Source organism: Neomonachus schauinslandi, chromosome 2 (assembly GCF_002201575.2).
Source record: "Neomonachus schauinslandi chromosome 2, ASM220157v2, whole genome shotgun sequence".
Taxonomy (NCBI): Eukaryota; Metazoa; Chordata; class Mammalia; order Carnivora; family Phocidae; genus Neomonachus; species Neomonachus schauinslandi.
In genome coordinates this window covers 95,125,024-95,140,256 of record NC_058404.1, presented here as the reverse complement: position 1 = coordinate 95,140,256, position 15,233 = coordinate 95,125,024, and the positions used below count along the sequence as shown (strand labels likewise).

Here is a 15,233-nt window from a genome sequence, read left to right as displayed (position 1 = left end):
TTTCTCTTTGTCTCTGAGACACGTAAGTTTTACTATTAGATGTTGGGGTGTTGACCTATTTTTATTGATTTTGAGAGGGGTTCTCTGTGCTTCCTGGATTTTCATGCCTGTTTCCTTCCCCAAATTAGGGAAGTTCTCTGCTATAATTTGCTCCATTATACCTTCTGCCCCTCTCTCTCTTTCTTCTTCTTCTGGGATCCCAATTATTCTAATGTTGTTTCGTCTTATGGTATTGCTTATCTCTCGAATTCCGCCCTCGTGATCCAGTAGTTGTTCATCTCTCTTTTTCTCAGCTGCTTTATTTTCCATCATTTGGTCTTCTGTATCACTGATTCTCTCTTCTGCCTCATTTATCCTAGCTGTTAGGCCCCCGTTTTTGATTGCACCTCATTAGTAGCCTTTTTGATTTCAACTTGGTTAGATTTTAGTTCTTTTATTTCTCCAGAAAGGGTTTCTCTAATGACTTCCATGCTTTTTTCAAGCCCAGCTAGTATCTTTAAAGTCATGATTCTGAACTCTAGATCCGACATTGTACTAATGTCCGTATTGAGTAGGTCCCTGGCAGTCGGTACTACCTCTTCTTCTTTTTGTTGAGCTGATTTTTTCCGTCTTGTTATTTTGTCCAGGGGAGAATAGATCAATGAGAGAACAAAATGCTAACAGGGTAACAACGTCCCCAGAAAATATACTCTAAACAAATCAGAAAAGACCTGAAGCTGGGGGAAAAGAAAAGGAAAGATAGAAAAAAGAAAAAGAAAAAAAAAGAAAAAGAAAAAGATAAAAACAAACAAAAACAGAAGGAAAAAAAAACCAGAATATGATCAAATATGATCAGGCTGGTGCATAGATCAGTGCCACACAATAGATTTTGGGTGTATTTTGGTCTGTTAGAAGAAAGTGCCTCCCAAAATTTTAAAGAAAGAAAAACTTATATATGTACAAAAACAAGGGTTGATATGATGAAGGAATGGAATATTACTGTAAGGATGAAAATTATAAAAAATTTTATAAAAGGAATTGATAAGAAGTTGTTTGAAAAAAGAAAGAAGAGGATTTAAAAAAAAGAAAAAAAAAAGGGAGAGAATGTGATCAGGCAGGAGAGTAGAACAAAACCATATACTAGATATTTAGGGTATATTTTTATCTGTTAGAAGAAACTATTTCAAAATTTTAAAGAGAGAACAACTTATATATATATATGCCAAAAATAATGGTAACTACTATGAAGGTATAGAATATGACTCTAAAAATGAAAAATAAAAAAGATTTTTAAAAAAGGGATTGATAAGATGTTGGTTGAAAAAGGGAAAAAGAAAAATTCAAAAAAAAGACAGCTAAAAAAAAAATTAACTTTGAAAGACTAAAGAATCATGGTAAAAAAGCCATGGATTCTATGTGCAGTATTCCCCTAGCGCTGGAGTTCTGCCGTTCTTATTGATCGGTAAACTTGGTCTTGGCTGGCTGTTCTCGCTGATCTTTTGGGGGAGGGGCCTGTTGCAGTGGTTCCTAAATGTCTTTGCCGGAGGCGGAATTGCCCCGCCCTTGCCCGGTCCAGGCTAAGTAATCTGCTCGGGTTTGCTCTCGGGAGCTTTTGTTCCCTGCAAGCTTTCGGTACAGCTTTGGAGGCCGAGAGTGAAAATGGCAGCATTCCAATTTCCGCCCCGGAGGAGCCGAGAGCTTGGGGCCTGGCTCCTCAGTGCGCCCCCAGAGAAAAGCAGTCAATTACTCCCGTCTCCCTGGTCTCCGGCCGACTCCGTGCTCACCCAGCCTGTGACCGAGCGTTTCTATCTCTGGCATCCGACTCGGTGTGGAGTCTCCAAACCCAGCAGATCCCTGCGGTGCGCTCCTGTGCCGCTCCTCCCTGGGGAGGAAGGTGAGTCTCCCCAGATCTGCCGCTTGTTGGGTCCCTGCTAGAGGAGCAGTGGCCCGACTGTGCCGCGGATCATGGTTTATGGCAACCCCGAGCTGAGAGCCTGTGCCTTGGCTCCGTCTCTGCTGCCGGCTTCCCCGCTCCGATACCTGGGAGTTCTGCCGCACTCAGCCACCCCCGGACTTCCTATGATCCCGAGGGTCCTGAGACCACACTGTCCCACGAGGGTTCCACCTCCCGCTTAGCCACTGGAGTGACGTCCCTCAGCGGAGCCGACTTCTAAAAGTTCCGATTTTGTGCTCCGCGGCTCTATCACTTGCCAGAAGTGGCCAACGGGCCCCCCCCCCCGCCGTCTATCCTCCCAAATATCGCCTCGGATTCACTTCTCTGCACGTCTTACTTCCATCTTGAAAAAAAGAATAAAATCTTGCAATTAAGTAAGCCATTACTATTTTAAACTGTAAAATCAGTAACATCTAAAGAAATAAGGAGGACCAAATAAGAGCCCACAAGTAGAAATGTCTAGGGGAAAAGAAAGTAAATTTATTTAAATTAAATTAAAAAGTTGATAAAGGCAATAAAATAAAAATATAAAAAGTGGTACATAAAATTTTGTAAAATAAATTCTTTTTTTAAAAAAGCAAAATATTTTTTGGGGTAAAATACAGGATGGTACAAAAAATAAATAGCAAGGTTCATTTAACAAACAGAAACTTACATTTTTTATAAAATGTTGATTTATATTACAATTTAAAGATATTTCTAAATGACTGCATCATAGAGCAAAACCCTATTATGACTATACTTGTGAATTTTAAGTATTATGAATAAGGGGAACAAAAAGTAAAAAAGTTTTTCCTGAGAAGTCAGTGCAATGATTATGAAACCATTGGGCCACAATAAATATGTATAGTATTAAGTTGCCAGATTTTTAAAAACCCTCTATTGGCTTTGTCTTTTTCCCTGTCTCACTTCCCCACTCCTCTACTAGTGCTCCCTCGTATTACATTTAAATAAACTACATGATTTGACACCGTTTTCTCAGGGTCTGCTTATTGGGGAATAAAAAATATGTGCAGAAAAAGTATTTCTAAGAGAACTGATTTTCCTCCATAAGCACTGGTTTTACCTTCATGGAACATCCCTTCACATACATATTATAGTTGCCTCCTCCTAACCATCTTGATTTCAGTCTTTTCTGGTACTAACAGATCATACATACAGAAAGCTATGGACAGAAGCCTAAAAGGGAAAAAAAATGCTCATGGAAAAATTATGGCATCGTTACTTACTCTGAAGAAAAATAATTATTAATAAAATAATAAAATTCATTTTTGAAAATACCTGAGTTTTTTTCGGAGTCGCTCAATTTCCACATTTTGTTCAGTTACTGTTTTCAGAAACTGTTGGTTAGTCTGCCACAAGAAAAAAAAAATAGAAACATTCATTTATTAGGACACTTAAAACTACATCTTTAAAGATTAATTGTAGGGTATATAAGTAGAAAAAAACGGAGTCATGATAATGATTAGAGTTTTTGACAGTAAAATATAACCTTGGCAATCCTTCCTTGCCTTCACTTTACTACTTCAGTGGACACCTGCTTCACTTCAAACTACCTGCAACTGCTTTTTGATGTCTACGGTTTTCCTTGGCCATTCGAGCCTTCTTTGTTTACCTAACTGCACAGAAGATGACAGGTGCTGTAGAATTCATGTCCCCAGCCTGTTCTGGAAGAGCTGGATAACAATGACTGAAGAGAACTGGTGTGTAAATATCCCAAACTCCTCCTGTGCCCCATGGTGGAGTAAGTCTGAGCCTGTTCTACACTGGCTTCCAGAGTCCACTGGTAGGATTAAGTTTCAGTTACCCAAGGTATTAATTTGCATGATTGTTAGAAACCCTTTGGCTGCCTTCTTTTCTCTTCCCAGTCTCACTTCCTCATTCCCCTACTGGTGCTCCTTGGTATTATCTCCTAAATAAACGACATGCATTAGAATCCTTTTCTCAGGGTTAGCCTGAGAAGGAACCTAACAGAAGATACTGAGGCAGTCTTCGAAGTGTAGAAAAAATTTTTCTAAGGGAATTGATTTTCTTCTCTAAGTGATGATTTTACCATGAAGGCACAAAATCCTTATCCTTATCATCTTTATCTATATGCCTATGGGCAATGTTATTTAGACTATAGTTACCTCCTAATCGACAGTCTTGATTTCAGTTTTTTTCCTATCCCAACAGATCATGCATACATCTTTCCAACTGCCTCTCCCGGAAGCAGTTTTCACTGTGCTTCTCTCATACTCTACCCAATCTTACGGACTTCATATTTTTAATACACTATTTTATTTCCCTCTGGAATTGGAATTCGATTCTGCCATCATCCATTCACTTTAAGACAGAAGTAATTGTTTCCTTTCTGCACTTTGATAAAACTTTATATGTACTTTTACAATGCACGTTGCATTATATTCAAACACTAAATTTAAAGTTCATAGCTACAATACGAGCCATTTTTTGAAGACTACCTTCTCCCAGAATTTCCAGTCACTGGCACATGATTTAATGTATTCTAAGTACTTACACCTTTAAGGAATAAATGAATGAATGCCTCCAATGAAACATAAAGAGAGACTGAAGACTGCATTTTTATCTTTATTTTGGGAAGCAGACTATTGCAGACCAGAATTTAGTGTTCAATTCACAGACCACTATTTATTTATTTATTTATTCATTCATTTATTTATTTATTTATATTTTTAAAGATTTTATTTATTTATTTGACAGAGAGAGAGAGAGACAGCGAGAGAGGGAACACAAGCAGGGGGAGTGGAAGAGGGAGAAGCAGGCTTCCCTCGGAGCAGGGAGCCCGATGCGGGGCTCGATCCCAGGACCCTGGGATCATGACCTGAGGTGAAGACAGATGCTTAACGACTGAGCCACCCAGGCACCCCTCACAGACCACAATTTAAAAGACCGACTATCACATGCAGGGAAAGAAGGCCAGATAATGAGAGGTAGGCAAATTATACCATACCAGAATAGTTTAAAAAAAAAAATTGGGTGCAACACTGGGCATGAATCAGGAAAGACATAATGCTTGCAACGCAAATAAACTAAAGGGTTGATTTGAAGACATGAGCTTGTTCTGTTACTCCAAAAGATGAAACCATGTATCAATGGGAGGAAATTTAACAAAATTTTAGCTTTCTTTCTTTCTTTTTTTTAAGATTATATTTATTTGAGAGAGAGAGGATGAGTGGGGGGAAGGGGCAGAGGGAGAAGCAGACTCCCTGCTGAGCAGAGAGCCTGATGCAGGGCTATGTCCCAGGATCCTGAAATCATGACCTGAGCGGAAGGCAGACAATTAAGCAACTGAGCCACCCATGCCCCAGATTTTAGCTTTCTAATAATCAGAATTCAAAGGAACAGACTCTTTGAGGAAGTGATAAATCTCTTACAGGGAATAGTTAAAGAAGAGGCTAATGATCATCTAACTGAAAAGCATTTAATAAAAGGATGCCTATATCATTTGAGGAAATAGATGACCTTTAATATCATTTCAAATTCTCCTGTGAAATTATCAATGACTTCAGTCCAAAGTGATTCACAGCTCTGAATTCTTTTGTGTCTGTAATGTACTGTTAACATTTTATTATATATACTGTCTTGGCTCTAATATAAATAATGCTTGTGTTTTTTACCATTTGGGAGCACCCTAAAGGTAAATGATTTAGAGTGATTAGGAAAAGTATAAATTGGAATTGTGAATTTTAAAAAAGCTAGTGTTAGGAACTAACTTGTTAGCATGCCTAGTAGGGCTCAACGACTGCATCTGAATATGGTGTTCTCTGTCATTACAAAGAAAATTATATGCTATATTAACATTCTAGAATTTGGAGATTCATAAAGGTCCAGGGAAGCATCCCTTTCAATCACTGATCATGATTACTTCATATATCATCCCTGTTTTACCAAGTAGGACACGAGTTTGTGGATATATGCACATTTCTCTTGCAACTAGAGAATCTTTAATAGTGAAAGGAACTTAATATGCAATTAGAAAATATTTTTGACATCAGACGAGATCGGGCACGTTCAGGCTGGTATATCACAGACCTGTACCTCTGAAACAAATAATACCTTATATGTTGAAAAAAAAAAAAAAAGAAGATAGGGGGCAGGGAAAAATGAAGGAGGGAATCGGACGGGGAGACGAACCAGGAGAGGATATGGAGTCTGAGAAACAAACTGAGGGTTCTAGAGGGGATGGGGGGTGGGAGGATGGGTTAACCTGGTGATGGGTATTAAAGAGGGCACGTATTGAATGGAGCACTGGGTGTTATATGCAAACAATGAATCATGGAACACTACATCAAAAAATAAATAAATTAAAAAAAGAAAAGAAAATATTTTTAATTTTATAGAGATGAACAAAACTCAAAAAAGAATATGATTTCAGTAAAGATAATCTCTAGGAAATGTAAACTCCCATTTTATCTATAGCCATAGTAAATAAACTTGTACTTTCATGTACCATTCACATCAGGGGATTCTACCTTCTGTAGGTTATAAATGTGCATTGGTCATGAAAGATATTTACTTCTGTATACTCATCAAATGATTGTACATCTATAGGGACCTATTCACTTAATCAGCTTATTCGTGAAATCAGAAAACTTTTTAATGAGTACTTTTCTTCATGTTTGATTTTGACTCAAACTTGCTCCTGCGACTATTCTCTGAATGCTCTTTGAGATGCACAAGATCTTTATAATCTCTTAACTATGTCCCTTCACATTTAGCAGTCTTGTTTGATACCCAGTAAGTACTTTATTTTTTTTTTTTAATTTTATTTATTTGACAGAGAGAGACAGAGAGAGAGGGAACACAAGCAGGGGGAATGGGAGAAGGAGAAGCAGGCTTCCCGCCAAGCAGAGAGCCCAATGCGGGGCTCGATCCCAGGACCCTGAGATCATGACCTGAGCCGAAGACAGACGCTTAACGACTGAGCCACCCAGACGCCCCCCAAGTAAGTACTTTAAAAAAATGCTTAAGTTTTGGGGCGCCTGGGTGGCTCAGTCGTTAAATGTCTGCCGTTGGCTCAGGTCATGATCACAGGGTCCTGGAATCGAGCCCCACATCGGGCTCCCTGCTCCAAGGGAAGCCTGATTCTCCCACTCCCCCTGCTTTTGTTCCCTCTCTCACTGTCTCTGTCAAATAAATGGATAAAATCTTTAAAAAAAAAAAAAGCTTAAGTTTTAAAATTTCTCTTACCATATTCCTTTATTTTAACCAGCAGCATAGTGTTTTTGTTCTTTACAACACAACTCTTTCATCCATCTTGTCACTTCTTTATCACTTTTATTGTACCCATCACTTTCTATTCTTAGTTTTGGCTAAAATCTGTGAATTCTTGTGCCTTAGAAATTTTTATTTTTTTTCCTATGAATACTCAAATATTCGTTTCCCCTGACTTTCATCAGAATGATTTGGGGTTGCTTATATCAAAATAGGGTTTCTATGGTATAAGATACCAAAGGATTATATAATCCCTGCAATTCTAAGAGATATACTGAAAGAACGAATAATTATGATGTGAGGTTAAGCTATTAATTTCATGCAGAAATATGATTTAATTATGGATATCAGTCATTTTGTTTTGGAGTACTTTAATACTATTTAAAATGTCTAAGAAGTATATTAGCAAAAATTTTAAGTAATTAGAAGTAACAAGTGAAATAAGGTGAAATTTAATAATTTTTTACATAGTTAAAAGAGAAAATTTTGAAAAGTAGAAAAAAATTGGATAATTTACTTTTGATGGCACAACTCCACTCCTAAACAAAGACAGTTTCATTAGGTACTAACAAGAATTAGCAGCGTTACTAAGCAAAATGAAGAAAGGAAAGAGAGGAATTACCTGGATGTCATAATTGTATTACTCAACAATGAGGCAAAATAAAATTCCAAAAAGAAAGGAAAAGGAGAGAAAAGAAAAAAAGAAAAGTGAGAGGAGAAAAAAGGTAAAGAGCAGAACTAGGAAGGCTAATTATCACATTTCTTTTAGAAAAAAATTAAAGGGAAAATTGGATGTATCAATTAATACTGATGTCCAGTCAACTAACAAATGATTCTTAAGGTCCTATTATTTTTAAGAAACTGGGCTATTCATTTAACAGTTCCACAATTCTTATCATATACCTACCAGCATACTAAATGAAATACTAAGAATAAAGCATGAGTTCTACTCTTGAGAAGCTCACAGTCTAGATTACTCTCAAGAGATCCTACCGAGGACCCTAAGATTACTAATAGATTAGGTGGTATTTCAGAAAGATGTTAGCTTTAGATCTCTAGTAAGTATTGTGAACATTGTCATGCTACTGAATGTGAAAGGAAAAGACAGATAAAGAGAAAAGAGTACCACCTACTTATTTTCATTTCACATACATGGGCTTTTTTGTTATTGATTTTTATTAGCATAAATAAATATTAAAGTCACAATCTGTTTATATCAAGTACACTAAATGGATATTTTCACTTACCATTTCTATGTTCTCATTAGTTACATGAAGTTGCCTGGTCAATTGTTGAAAATTGGTCAATTGATCCTACAGTAGGAAGGTAGAGGTGTACATGAATAGCATTCTGTTTACAACCCATATGTAAAATTAACCTAAAATCAAGTCTAAAATCATTATGACTAAGTCTAGATGAACTTAGTTGTCTTCTGTTATTGTGTGAATTAACAGTTGAAGAAATAAGTTTTTTTTTAAATGACTACAAAATTAAATAAGGTGACAATGTAGAAACAAATGTGGCTATTTATGTTTTATGTAAGGCCATTATTTCTAGAAATCATTCTATTAGTAAATAGACATGCTGGAGAGACATTGTACAATATTGAAAAACTACATTCAAACTGACTCAAAAACTACAATATAAACCCTGGCACAGAAATTACTGTTTCTCTCTCCCCTTCTTAAAAGTCTCATAGCTTGAAAGCCCAAGTTTCAAACTGTGTGATTATCTGTTATGATCCTACTAAACACTGTATGTGCAGGTGACACAAAGCTGGAAGGGGCTATTAATATGTTGGATGACAGAATTAAAGACTGACAGATAACTGGAGAAATAAGGACAAAGTATTATTTGTAAAGGCTTGTACAAAAAAACCTAACTGCATAGCTACAGTACAACAATAAAGGTGAAAAAAATACCACAGGACTTAGGTGATTGACCTAAATGGGGAAACAGCCTCAAAGAACTTACTTTTTTTAGAAATAGTTTCTTAGATCTCACAGGTAAAAGCCTTTTCTTTTTGATAAAATGCCATGTGTGTATCTGTGTGTGTGTTTTTAAAAAAATTTTTAAATTTGAGTATAGTTGACATACAATGTTACATTAGCTTTAAGTGTACAACATAGTGATTGAACTTCTCTATACATTATGCTATGACTCACTGCTAGTGTAGCTACCATCTGTCACCATACAATGCTATTACAATATCATTGACGATATTCCCTATATTATGCCTCTTATTCCCATGACTTACTCATTCAATATCTGGAAGCCTATATCTCCTACTCACTCCCCTTCACCCATTTTGTCCATTCTCCCCATTTCCCCTCCCTCAGAGGTAAAGGTCTTGCCCAGACTACATATAGGTTATTTTCTTTTTTTTTTTTTTAAAGATTTTATTTATTTATTTGAGAGAGAGAGAATGAGAGAGCACATGAGAAGGGGGAGGGTCAGAGGGAGAAGCAGGCTCCCCGCTGAGCAGGGAGCCCAATGCGGGACTCGATCCCGGGACTCCAGGATCATGACCTGAGCCGAAGGCAGTTGCTTAACCAACTGAGCCACCCAGGCGCCCCATATAGGTTATTTTCAAACCAGGGCATATAGAGAAAAATCATTTTGTAAACTGCCAAGCGTCATGTAAGTATTATTATGACTCCTTTAGGTAGAAATTCCCAATTATGATGATAGTAATAGGAACATTCATAAACTGGATTTGAAAAGTCCATAAATGAGAATTGAAGTAAGGAGTGATAACCAATGTATTTAAACATCTGCCTTCTCAAAATCCATAGAAAAGGAATCAGAATTTGGAATACACCATAGTTTTCAATGTTCCCAGCAGAAAAAGAACCAATGGAAGGATCAAGGAGGCAGATTTTTCAATGGAATGGATCATCTTCTGAGATAATAAGTTCTTGTCAACAGAGGTTTACAGCAAAAGCTTAGATGTCCACTTTGAAAGAATACAAAAATCATTCTAGCTCTGAATAGAAAGAATGCCTTAATAACCAATAAGATCTCTTCCTATTGTAAAATTCTATTCTGATTAATTTATGCTAAATACACTTGACATCCATTTTATTTTATTTTTAAGATTTTATTTATTTGACAGAGAGAGCTAGCGAGAGAGGGAACACAAGCAAGGGAAGTGGGAGAGGGAGAAGCAGGCTTCCCGCTGAGCAGGGAGCCTGACGTGGGGCTCGATCCCAGGATCCTGGGACCATGACCTGAGCTGAAGGCAGACGCTTAATGGCTGAGCCACCCAGGTGCTCCCACTTGAAATCTATTTTAGAGGTAACTTTAAGAGTGTTAACATTTTCACTTCACATGGTGTTGTCATTATATTTGAGCAGGTTTCTTCACTGGCCATAATCTAATGAATAGTTCCTGTCATAAGCCAACATAAAAGCTTTGGGGGTCCATTTATACAGAATCATCATATAGCTGCTTCTTAGAACTAAATATAGCTTTCATTGATAATCACATTATAAAACCTAATGTATAGCAGGCATTGCTGTAACTGTCCAAGAAATTTCTAACCAGCAAAGATCTATTTAACATACATAACACAGTAGACACTTAGGCATTCCTCTTCAAAACAGAGTTTCTCAAGAATGAAGATATACATGAAAACTGATATACAAGAAAACCATGAAACCCAAGATTACCTTTTGTTTTTGACTTTCAACTACATGAATCTGGGCCTCAGTCATATGTTCCTGGTAAAGTCTCTGAAGTCTGTCCAGCTCCTGAGAAACAGTCTGCCAGAGTTCCACAGCCTGAGTTTTTTCCTATAAAACAAAAAGAATCAAGAATTCATTAAATTATTAGCAGGCTATTGCATAGTACAAATGAATCATACTCGTTTACAGAATGAATTCTTGTATATAAAGTCACAAAAATAAAAATGGAACTTATGTAAAGATGGTATAGTTGTAATATTTCTGATGTTATACACTTGATTAATAACAATTCAGAGAAGGGGAACTCAGCTGATTAAGCACCTGACCTTTGATTTTTGGCTCAGGCCAATCTCAGGGATGTAAGACAGGGCCCCGCATTGGGCTCTGTGCTGAGCGTGATGCCTGCCCAAGATTCTCTCTCCCTCCCTCCTCCTCTCCCTCTCTTTCCCTCTAAAAAAACCGAACAACAACAACAAAAACACCAAAATCAAATAAAACAACAACAAAAAAGCATTTCAGAGAATAAACCTAAAGATGAAAATTCCTTATGTTGAAATTTTCTTTTTATTCAGATTTCATAGCTAAAATTTAACTCTTAAATCAGAGATATGGATTTAAAGCACTATCTTTGTTTCATAAGAAAATGTAAGCCTTGGAAATTACTGAAGAGAATTGCCCCTGATAAAGTACAAGATTTTTTTCAGATTGTAAAAGTAATAAATGTTGTAGAAAGTTGGGAAAAGACAGCAAAACAGAAAACAAGAATTACCTGTAATTTTACCACCTGATAGTACATACTGCTAGTGTCTGGGTATAAGCATCTTTATAAATTTTGGATGTATTCATGTTTTTAAATGTGATTTTGGAAGAGAATTTTGTATTTGTTCTTTTAACAAAATTGGGAATCTTACAGTGTACTATTTGTACTGTATTATTTTCACTTGGCATTTTATAATCAGAGTTTTCTCACATCATTAACTATTCTTTCAACATAGCAAGTCTCAAAGTGTGATACAGGGACTCCTGAAGTCAAAATTATGTTCATTATAATATGAAGACATTATTTGCCTTTTTCACTCTCATCTTCTCAGGAGTGTACACTGAAGTCTTCCAAAGTTTATATGATGTGATGTCACCTCTCTGATGGGTATTGGAATGTGTTCTTATGCTCCCATTTGTTTTTAAAAATGTCTCAGTTTTAATCTATAATATGATAAATACTGATAGATATATAATCCACAAAAAGAGAATTCTTCGAGGTCTGCAATAATTTTTAAGCATCCTGGAGAGAGGTCCTGAAACCAAAAAGGGTAAGAAATGCTAAGCTCTTAGGTACAGAGCATTATTCTCTTTTTATTGTCTAAAAAGAAAAGTGGAGCAGGTTTTGGCCATTTGCTGAGGGTTCCTCAGCAAGTTGTTGACTGAGTCAGGAGGAAACATTTACCTCTTTGTTTCTAAATCCCAAACTTTTAAAGATTTATTTATTTATTTATTTGAGAGAGACAGAGAGAGAGAGGGGTAGGGAGGGGCAGCGGGAGAGGGAGAGGTGATCTTAAGCAGACTCCCCACTCAGTGCGGGGCCCGATGCAGGGCTTGACATTGGGCTCAATCCCACCACCCTGAGACCATGACCCAAGCTGAAACCAAGAGTTGGATGCCCAACTGACTGCGCCACCCAGGTGTCCCAAAAGCCCAAACTTTTAAATCCCAGGTCAGAACTAAGCCACCCTGTTTTAGTAAGAAGGTAACAAGGTGTAGTGAAAAGATAAGCATTTTAAGAAGATAGTGAGTATATATTTAACTTAAATAGAGGTTCATGAGTTTTAAGGAGACTATTACTGAAGTATAACATGCATTCAGAAAACACACAAACCATGAATTTTACAAAGCGATTGCCCCTATGTAACCAGCACACTGTTCAAGAAAGAGCATGTTATTACTAGCACCTAGAAGCCCGATACCCCTCTCTTCAAGATACTACTATTCCCTCAAAATAACTATGATCCAAAATAACTATGATCTTCAAGATACTACTATTCCCTCAAAATAACTATGATACTACTATTCCCTCAAAATAACTATTTCTACATCATCAATTAGTTTTGCCTAAAACTTACATAGTTTTAAAACGTGTAGATGAACAGAATCTGGAGCCATAAGACTTGGATTCAATCCCTGATTTTTGGCTGAATGATCTTGGACAATTCATTTCAATTCCATAAAAACATTTTCTTTTCAGTAGAATAGTCAGAAAGACATGTCATAACCTCAAAAGGTTGCAGTTTTACAAACCTGCCTGATGGTAAGAATCATCTGGACAAACAGAAAACCAAGAATCTCTAAAGCAATGGTTCTTATAGGACTAAACCATCAGCATTACCTCAGAACCTGTCAGAAACACAAATTATTGAGCCCAGACTTCTTGAATCAGAAAGATTCAAGATTCAAGATACCCCTTGGGGAAGGAGAATAATAATCTCTATTTCAAAAAGCCCTTGGGAAATTATAATGCACAAAAAAATTGAGAACCAATGTACTAATATAAAATTTTTAAATGGTATAACCCATCATTTGAAAAACCAATTTAGGGTGCCTGGGTGGCTCAGTTGGCTAGGCGACTGCCTTCAGCTCAGGTCATGATCCCGGAGTCCCGGGATCGAGTCCCGCATCGGGCTCCCTGCTCTGCGGGGAGTCTGCTTCTCCCTCTGACCCTACCCCCTCTTGCGCTCTCTCTCTCTCACTCTCTCTCTCTCAAATAAATAAATAAAATCTTTAAAAAAAAAATTAAAAAAAAAGAAAAAAAAAACCAATTTAAGTGATTCCATATTGTTAGATTTTTAAACTATTTCCAATTTTCATTTTCAAATATAATGGTATAATGAACATATTTATCCATCAATTTTCACATACAGTTTCTTAGGATAGATTCCTAGAATCTATGTGATATCCTAGTCTAATTAATTGATCAAGGATATAAACGTTTCTTTTTTTTTCTTAAAGATTTTATTTATTTATTTGACAGAGAGAGAGAGAGAGAGAACAAGTAGGCAGAGAGGCAGGCAGAGGCAGAGGGAGAAGCAGGCTCCCCGCTGAGCAGGGAGCCTGATGTGGGGCTCGATCCCAGGACCCTGGGATCATGACCTGAGCCGAAGGCAGCGGCTTAACCGACTGAGCCACCCAGGTGTCCCTGGATATAAACGTTTCTAAGGCTCTTACTGCCAACCTGCCCCCAGAAAGATTCTTACAAATCACATTATCATAGCAGAACAAAATACTCCAAACTAAAAATATTTAGTTAGGTACTCAATATTGTGCAGTGTTATCAGCTTCCAAGGCCATTACATTTGCTTTACCCAGCACCTTTTGTACTCAATTTTAATTCTTTATCTTGCTGTTTAGTAATGATGATGATAAAAATAATACATAAATTTATTCATTTACATGTGTGTTAGGCATTACATTAAGTGCTTTATGGGAATTTCTGAATTACCATAAGAACTCCATGGGATGAGAATTATTATAATCTCCATATATAAATGAAGGTAAGGTAAAAAGACATTTCCCAAGATCACAGAGCTACAAATAGAGAACAAACTCAAGAAGTTTGACGAGAGGTTTTTTTGTTTGTTTTTTTTAACAAAAGCCTGTTTTCCATGAAAGCAGGAACCAACACTCTCTACTGTATCCTCAACAATTAGCACAGTGCCTGGTATCTAACAGACATCTAATTAATACTTGTGAAATAAATGAAGATATCTGAATAGTCAATTTCTTTATGCCCATCACTTTGATAAAGCATAATATAAAAATTATTCTATTTTTTACTATAAATTGTATTTAACTTTTGTCTCTTTGGTTTGGATTCAACTAGTCTTCATGCATAACACAAAGGTCTTTCAATTTAGTGATGGATACCAAAATAATTTTATGTGTTTTATCACACCTTAAAAACCAAATAAACATATATGAATAATAAGCAGAATATTTGACATTACTATTTTGATACTATTGAGTTATTAACATTTTCTATTATTTATACTTCATAAGATGCCTAAACTCTCATTCAGTTAAAATTTTATATTTATTTACAAAATACATTACAGATTTTGTGGGAAATTGTGTTTATAACCATCAGCTTTTTCCTTTTTGACTGCTCAGAGTTGGACCTCATCAATTTCTTCTATGAAGTGACTGATCCAAAATGTAGCAAAAAAAATAGGACCATCTTCAGAGAAATAATATGAGGTGGAGCAAGATGTAGGAGAAAGGCAAAGAGAGGGTAAGGCAGGAGGAGAAAAAGAAGGAATGAGAGAACAAATTTGGTTTAATAAGAAAAAAAGAATAAGCAATTTTGAAGTTTTAATAAAATTTAACATTGG

The 15,233-nt window shown here is 36.5% G+C and overlaps 1 protein-coding gene across 1 annotated transcript in view; it reads right to left on the bottom strand.

The window, feature by feature from the left end:
* The window catches only part of SCLT1 (sodium channel and clathrin linker 1), a 191,619-nt gene that overhangs the window by 132,940 nt on the left and 43,446 nt on the right, over positions 1-15,233 (bottom strand). Inside the window, exons 9-11 of the mRNA XM_021681497.2 lie at positions 10,840-10,962; positions 8,416-8,481; positions 3,215-3,285 (exon numbers count right to left, since the gene is read on the bottom strand). Of these exons, the coding sequence (XP_021537172.2) occupies positions 3,215-3,285; positions 8,416-8,481; positions 10,840-10,962 (260 nt within the window). The remainder of the gene's footprint in view (positions 1-3,214; positions 3,286-8,415; positions 8,482-10,839; positions 10,963-15,233) is intronic.